The sequence below is a fragment of the Eucalyptus grandis genome, chromosome 2 (assembly GCF_016545825.1).
Source record: "Eucalyptus grandis isolate ANBG69807.140 chromosome 2, ASM1654582v1, whole genome shotgun sequence".
Taxonomy (NCBI): domain Eukaryota; kingdom Viridiplantae; phylum Streptophyta; class Magnoliopsida; order Myrtales; family Myrtaceae; genus Eucalyptus; species Eucalyptus grandis.
Genome location: NC_052613.1, coordinates 29,837,656 through 29,845,240, shown reverse-complemented (window position 1 = coordinate 29,845,240; position 7,585 = coordinate 29,837,656). Strand labels below are relative to the sequence as shown.

General features: G+C 39.7%; 1 protein-coding gene across 1 annotated transcript; it reads left to right on the top strand.

Annotated features, from left to right (window-relative positions):
• The first annotated feature begins 2,442 nt into the window (after positions 1–2,442).
• LOC104429717 lies at positions 2,443–7,585 on the top strand. The gene is made up of 7 exons (XM_039306961.1): positions 2,443–2,717; positions 3,219–3,344; positions 3,467–3,525; positions 3,621–3,891; positions 3,933–5,377; positions 6,182–6,344; positions 6,772–7,585. Exons 2-7 carry the CDS (start codon positions 3,236–3,238, stop codon positions 7,329–7,331), a joined length of 2,607 nt encoding a protein of 868 aa, XP_039162895.1. The 5' UTR covers positions 2,443–2,717; positions 3,219–3,235; the 3' UTR covers positions 7,332–7,585.

The following is a 7,585-nucleotide window of genomic DNA, read 5'->3' as shown; positions in this document are numbered from 1 at the left end:
TAATGATCATGACCTAAATCAAACATTATGTAATGAATGGGAAAATTTTACGGTTACAATCAGGGATAAACGATGCGAATGGACTGTCTCAACCCTTTGATATTTATTAAAGGATTGGAATGTGATTATCCTTGTTCAGGAATTTGAGATGGTCCCCTTATCATTTTAAAGAGGATCCTAGTGGTTATAACCCGGCTAGTTTTTTGGTTATGACTCTGAGTTGTGATGATGCCAAATGCTTCTATGAGGTACATGCGCATGATTGTACATCATAAGAGAGATCAAATTGGATAAAGTGATTTAAGTCTCCCAAAAGAAAAAAAAAGACAAGTTAATGGTGACTTTGATGCGACAAGAAACACTAGTTCTAATCAGACTACCTATCGTGGGGTATTCCTCATTTGTATATTTTCCTTGGCTTGTATCATATCTATTTAAGCATTCTTTATCCCAAATCTTATAGGGATTGTACTCAAATAGTCATATTGTAGACTATATATTGTCATTGCATGTATGGAAATTTCCAAGAACCTTCAAAATTGGAACCTCTAAAAGGTTGGATTATTGACTGTCGAGAAAGGTTCGTACGATGACTCCATTTCAAAAGTGGGACTGCAACGAAGTCATTTGGAATGTGCATGCAACATTCAGAAAAAAGGAACATGGTCTTAGCAGATAAGCTACCTAACATGGTCTTAGCAAATAAGCTACCTAACGATCCTACGTCGATTTCGATTAAATGTTGAGTATCACATTGTCTTGTTCTACCAAGACCGAAATTGGCTTTGTTTTTGGTCAATGGAGGGGGTCTACGTTTCATGCATGTCAAGTGGCAGTGTTTGTATGACCAAAAAAAAAGTGGCAGTATTTGACCCTCAACCCAAGACTATTATGTAACATCGTGTAAGAGGTAAAATAGGTAAAGAAAATGAAAAAAAGGAAACACGTGAATTATGCTTGATGTCTTTGAGTACTGTTGTAATTCATTTTTTTGGAGACGCGCACTAAAGCCAAACGATTTGTCTTTTTTGTCTTTTCCCTTTCTTTCCCAGCAAGAGAAAAGATCGTTTAAGAGAATTGACGTTAATAATCAATAAACTTTGATTCAACATGTGATAATAATTTATTCAATGTGATCTTTAAATTATTCTTTAGACTTGTCAAAAGAATCATAGACTTATTTCTTAATCCATATTTGATGTGATGAGCTATTATATAAATTGGCTATATTCCAAAAAATTGGTCATAAATGGTTTTAGGGTGGTAAAAACTAAAATAATATGCATAAATAGATTCATGCTTACTTGAATTCATTTCACCTCTATGACTCTCTTTTTCCTCTCTCGCTCTCATTAAATCTTATGCTCACTTTATGCTCTCATCTCAGTTTAAGCATGAATTTTCCTAAATTAGGTTAAATATGAAAGTGTTCTAGTCATATGGTTAGATTTGGTATTAATTGGTTTAATTACGAATCACTAAATTTGTATTGCGTTGAAATGTGTCAAAATGAGTTAAATTGATCAATTTGAGTCGAACTATTTTCGACTTAATCCACCCATTTGATGAGTTTACTTTCCTAAGGAAGAAAGTCATCACATTTCCCTAATTTATTGATAGTTGGGCTTTACTATCTTATCGCCGAGGGAACGAGGTTGAATCTCCGAATACTCACGACTTGAGTGGAGGTCCCAAGGGTGGTTTATTGGGCCAGCCCCCAAGGGTTTACGTCTAAATAGCGGCTTGCGGCGAGACCCCACCGATGTTATCGAGTATCGAAGGGTCATGTGATCCCCGAAGAGTGATCTCCGGCGGTCTCTTGGTCATCAAAAGAAAATAGCCATCACATTTCCCTAATTTATTGCCAAATGTGCAATCTAGTCACTTAATTTGTTTTTGTTATTCTATCGAATTGAAATGTATCTTCTAGAAAAAAATTTTCACGACAAGGTGAGTAAGTTATAAGACTCAATTTTTTTGTTTAAGTTGGAATACCATTTTGTGTAACTCGTTCTATAAAACATTATTAGTTACAAAATGATATGCCAACAAATTTTTTAGCCCAAAAGAACATACTCTCTCCTAAATTGCAACCTACCAAGTATGCAAAGTAAAAATAATAACCGAAAAATTAATCCCATTAGATTTGGGAAGCAGGAACCTTTCCCCTGACCCTTTCTGACAGGACAACAAAAAGACACCAACCAGCAAAAAGGAAATAGCAACTTTTTCTCCAATTTAAACTGGCTTAACTCACAAGACTGACACGTGGCGGTCGGACACGGCACCCTGACTCTCCGAAAAAAACAAATAGAGAAAATAAAAAAATAAAAACAAAAATCCTTTTTTAATAGCAAGATCGCTGTCTCTTCCTCCTCAGATTTTAATGCTCAAAAACCAGTCACTCTCTCTCTCTCTCTCTCTCTTCTTCCTTTTCCTTTGGACACAAATTCCATTTTACTTTTCATTTTTTTCCACCATTTTTAAACTCTCGAACTCCTCGCATTCTCTCTCCTTTCCTCCTCTTCTTCCTCCTCCTCATCTTCTTCGTCTCGCCAGATCTCTCTCTGTAATTGGGGTCAAGTCCGCCGGGCAATCCCGGCGTTTGCCCGTTCCCCGGGCATCTCGCCGGCAATGCCGGCTCAGATCTACTGTCGTTAGCTTGATGCGCGACTCCGTGTGCTCTTTCTAATCCTCACACCAACATTCGGCGGACGGTAAGTGTGAATCTTGGGTTAGCGCGAAAAATTTGTGATTTTGTTGGTGTGCGCTACTGTTCTGTTTATGTGTGAATCTCCAGTTCAGTTTAGAGTCTGGACTTAGCAGGGCGAGGTAGTGAGGTCGTGTTCTACAAGCAAAGGGGGGTTCAGGATTTTGGGAAATGCTGTGTAAATGAATCGTGTTTCATTTGAGTTATGTGGGAATGCTTGGTGTTGGTTCGGATAATGCACCGAAAGTGGTTGTTGGGTCGATTCTTGGCAAACGTGGAATTAGAATTACCCGAGCTGTGAGTCGTGAAATGCTTGCGGATAGAGATGGAGGGTTATTGAAATTTGGATAATATGAACTGGGTCTCCATTTTTCATGCGTTCTCGCGTAGTTTTGTCTGGGAAATAGTTGAATGCACCTGCCGAAGTTGCAAATTTACTCTGGATGTGGTTGTTCTGGGTCTTCCTATCTGCTCTTTATGTATGTACTTTTGTTTCTGTTCTTTCTAGATACCTGTAATTGAGAGATGGAGGTGGAGAAAAGACGGACAAAGGGAGGCTTCCTACAGTTTTTCGACTGGAATGGCAAGTCCAGGAAGAAGCTGTTCTCAAACAGTCCTGATATACCTGGTGCCGGTACGGCCCACATTATCTTTTTATTCATGTTGTTAGTCACGGCCGCGCATTGCTAGCATATGAAAGTTTTCTGGTGGAGATGGCCATATAGTGCTATTAACATGCTTTGTTTCTTGTTATAGAAGTAGTTAAGCAAGGAATGGATGATACAGAGATCTTGGCAAAGTCAAGGTTTCAGACGGTGGGAGTTCTTTTGACCCTACTGTTGTCCAAATCTTTTTTAGTCGTGTATGAGTCCCGCCTATTTGACTTGCACCATTTCTTGCCTTATTGCAGAATGTTATTGATGACAATGGACTTAGTTCAAGTAAAAACGGAAGTAGTGAGTGGAGCTGTGCAGCTTCAGAGACCAGCAATGAAGGATGTGAAAACAGAGCCCCCGGAGTAGTGGCTCGACTGATGGGTTTGGATTCTTTGCCAAAGTCAAATGGTCCCGAGTCCTCCACATTGTTCTCTGAATTTCATCAAGTCAAAGCTCCTCCTTACGGTGATGGCACCCGTGATTTGCGAAGTAGATGTGATCCGATTGATTACCTCAGCAGTTCTAGTGGACCGGGTAGGTTCTCCACTCACCCTGCAGAAGCAAAGCTCTTAAGGTGCAGAACCGACCAATAGAGAGATTTCAGACCGAAATACTACCTCCAAAATCAGCTAAACCTATTTCCATTACCCATCATAGGCTTTTATCTCCAATTAAAGGTCCTGGATTCATTCCAGCCAAGAATGCTGCCTATGTTATGGAGGCAGCCGCGAAGATTATTGAAGCTAGTCCCCAAGTTGTCAGAGGCAAAGCATCATCGACTGTTTCAGCATCAGTTCCTTTAAGAATACAGGATCTGAAAATGAAATTAGAATCTTCCTATGAGGCATCAAGGCAGCAGAAAGCCAGTAGTTCTGGCAGTGTCAAGAATGCGAAAGGAAAGTCCAATGAGAAGAGCTACAGAGTACCACAAGATACACAGCCATCCAGGACTGCTGTGGTATCGGGAAAGGTAAATTCTGGAAATTGGAGATCAAAGGGTAAATCATCTTCCCCTGCTGAGCCAGGGAAAGTCAATGTTCAAACAAGAGAGGCAAAAAATCAGCCCAATAAGAAAAATCTTGCAGTTGAGAAAGAGCAGAGTGGGGACTCGAGCCAAATTTCCAATGGGCTGTCTCGGTTGCAGAAGAGTTCACAGAGAAAAACTTCTACAAACCAGATAAACACTGTGCTCAAACAAAATAGCCAGAAGCAGAATTCCCTGAATGACAGACAGGGTCCAGTGTCGAGGGCTTCCCGCTCCAAACAACCAGCAGGAAGAACTCTCCCTGTCAATGGTTCAATCAGACCATCTAAAACTGTGAGCAAGATTGCGCCAAAGGCCGATACTGGTTCCCTGACAACATCGGCTACAAATATTTCCAAGGAGCTCAAATCATCTAGATTCAAGACTCCCACCCGCAAAAGAAATGCTGCAAATTCAGATATTAATTCAGATCGAAGTGTCACCACCAATGTTCTCATCAACAGTGATGGAATGTCTGTCAAGCGAAATACTGTCATTGATGGACGCGTTAATCAGGGTGTGGATAGCAACAAAAACAGCATGGATGTCATTTCATTTACATTCTCTTCTCCCATAAAGAGATGCACTCAAGAAGCTCGTGCCTACACCAAAATGCATGAGAATGGTAACTTTGATCATTGTTTTAATGGCAATAATGGACCATTAAATGGTACAGATTCCAGTTCATCATCTCCAATTGGAAGTATATCTGAGGGAAATATTTTGAGTGTTCTCTTGGAACAGAAGCTCAGAGAACTAACTGACAGAATAGACTTGTCCAATTGCGACATTTCCAGGGAAAAGAGTTTGTCTATGCCTAAAATGAGCAACCAAGAATCAGTTGGCACACTCAACAGTGTAAGCCCCATGGTAACAGAAAGTGAGGAAAGCTTTCAACGAGGGTTAGATGAGTTTGTGAGCAGTCCAGTTGCTTCTGGCTGTACTTCATCTGATGGTCCCTCAATTAACTCAAAGCAAGAGTGCCAGGTATTTGCTTTTGCTGAAGTACTTACTAGATTTAGGTGTGTTCTGTTGTTCTTTAGCCTTTCATTTCTTTAAGTAACTTCCACTTGAGAAAAGGACGAATGACGAAATGTTCTGGCCTTCAACAAATAGTCTTGATGACTTTGGTGCATTGATTGAATTTAATGACCTTGAGTATGTAGTCAGGGGAGTTTTCTTTCACTCCATTTCTGGAATCTTTCTACATTTTCATATTGAAATTTTGATGTGTTGCTCATGATCAATGTGGTGTGAAGCAAAGCAAATAAACATATCTTTGGGGATTGTATGTGTTTAAATATGATTAATTCTTCCAAAGTTGGAAATGGACCCTCTTCCCTCTGCCATTTCTTGAGAACTTTTAGATGCGATTTCAGATTTATCTTCTGTGTTTGTTAGTCAGCCATGTCAAACCAAATAGAACTTTGAAACCTCAACTGTCTCATATTGAATCCTCAGTTTATGTTTTACTCTTGACTAAATCTTAAAGCTTTTGGAGTTATTCATCTGCAAATCTAGCTCGTGCAGAGTCATCTCAATCTTTTTTTCTGTTGAATCCAATGTATTAGTCTTCAATCCACAGAGAAGTATAAATTTCAGTCATTCCCTATTGGTCTAAAACTACCTGATGTTATTCTGGATATACACTTATCACAGTTCAAAAGAAGCAATGTCATGGATGAGTCTAAATAAGAAATGCAGTAGTATCATTTTACTCTTGTACTTCCGATAGATAGTTATTGTTGGGAACACTTACTCGTGTGCTTAAATTATCTTGATGTCATAAAGGTTGTGGATTCCGAAGAAATAGAAGAGTGCAGCAGTAGTGCCACCAGCTATGGTAGTGCTGGAAAAGAAACTGACTATGAAGATCCAAGCCCAGTTTCAACTCTTGAATCCTCATATTTGAGTGAAAGCTGCACAGATAGCATGATCACTTACAGTGGTAAGAGTACTTCCTTCTTTTGCATGAACATGAACGTTACTAGATTTAGAAAGCTATTCAGACGCATGCTTCAGAAATTAATTGGGAGTTGCCCAGTGCAAAAAAGAACTGGAACAGGCTGCATAATAACGGGGTATATTGAAGTCCTGATACAGTAAAATTTTGGTTGTTCTATTCACAATACAGTAGTAACTTGACTGTTAATATGAGACTATAGCATATGTAATTGTCAGCAATTTGCCATACCTTCCTTTCTTGAATGAATATTTGCAGTAAGAGTGACAGCTAAAACATATTTTTCTAAATATCAGGCAAAAAAATTACTCATCCAGTCAAGCCCCTGAGGTGTTGGACTGGCTTTCCCGAAGAGAATTTCCTACCGTCGAATGTGAGGATGAACTTTCCTGCTCGACCTCTTCTTCTATTATGGCAGATGCCAGGACAAAGTGGGTAACAAGAAAAGAATCCCACTCATTGTATGCCGGTGGTTCGAGAAGTTGGGAACTTAAATATGTGGAAGAAATAATTGGGAATGTAAAGCTGAGGTTAGAAGATTTTGGGGAGACCGAGCCCAGGTTCATAAGCAATGGTCTCTTTGATAAATTGGAGAACCGAGCAGATAGAATGGACAGATATGAGGATCACTTGAGGCTGAGGCGCAAACTTTTGTTTGATTCCACAAGGGAATGTCTTGAGTCACGATGTCGTGATATGGTCAATGGAACCTGTGAAGCATGGTCTAAGTGGCATGCATTGTTCCTAAGAAAGCGCTGGTTAGCAGAGGATATCTACAGGGAAATTTCGGGGCGGAAAACCATTGGAGATGTGATGGTGGATGAGCTTGTGAACCAGGACATGAGCACTAGGCAGGGGAAGTGGGTCGAGTTCAATGTTGAAGCATTTGAAGAAGGTGTCGAGATTGGAAATAGGATACTAACTACATTGATTGATGAATTGGTCACCGATTTTGATGCAACCATCCAGAGATATTAAGTTATACCGAGCATCAATTGACCTCATTGTCTAGTTCTATACCCAAAACCTGTGTAGGGGGGAAGGGGAAAATTAGGAGGGAAGATTCTACAGAAATAATTTCATTATGAGGAGAGAAGCTTCTTGAGGTTAATGATATTGCCTTTGTCATATCATGTGAAGATGTCTTGTCTCATTTCAAAATTCACAAACGGCTTCTTGTACGCACAGTTCATTCTGATGCTGAGTAAAATACTGTGTAGTCTACTTGTACC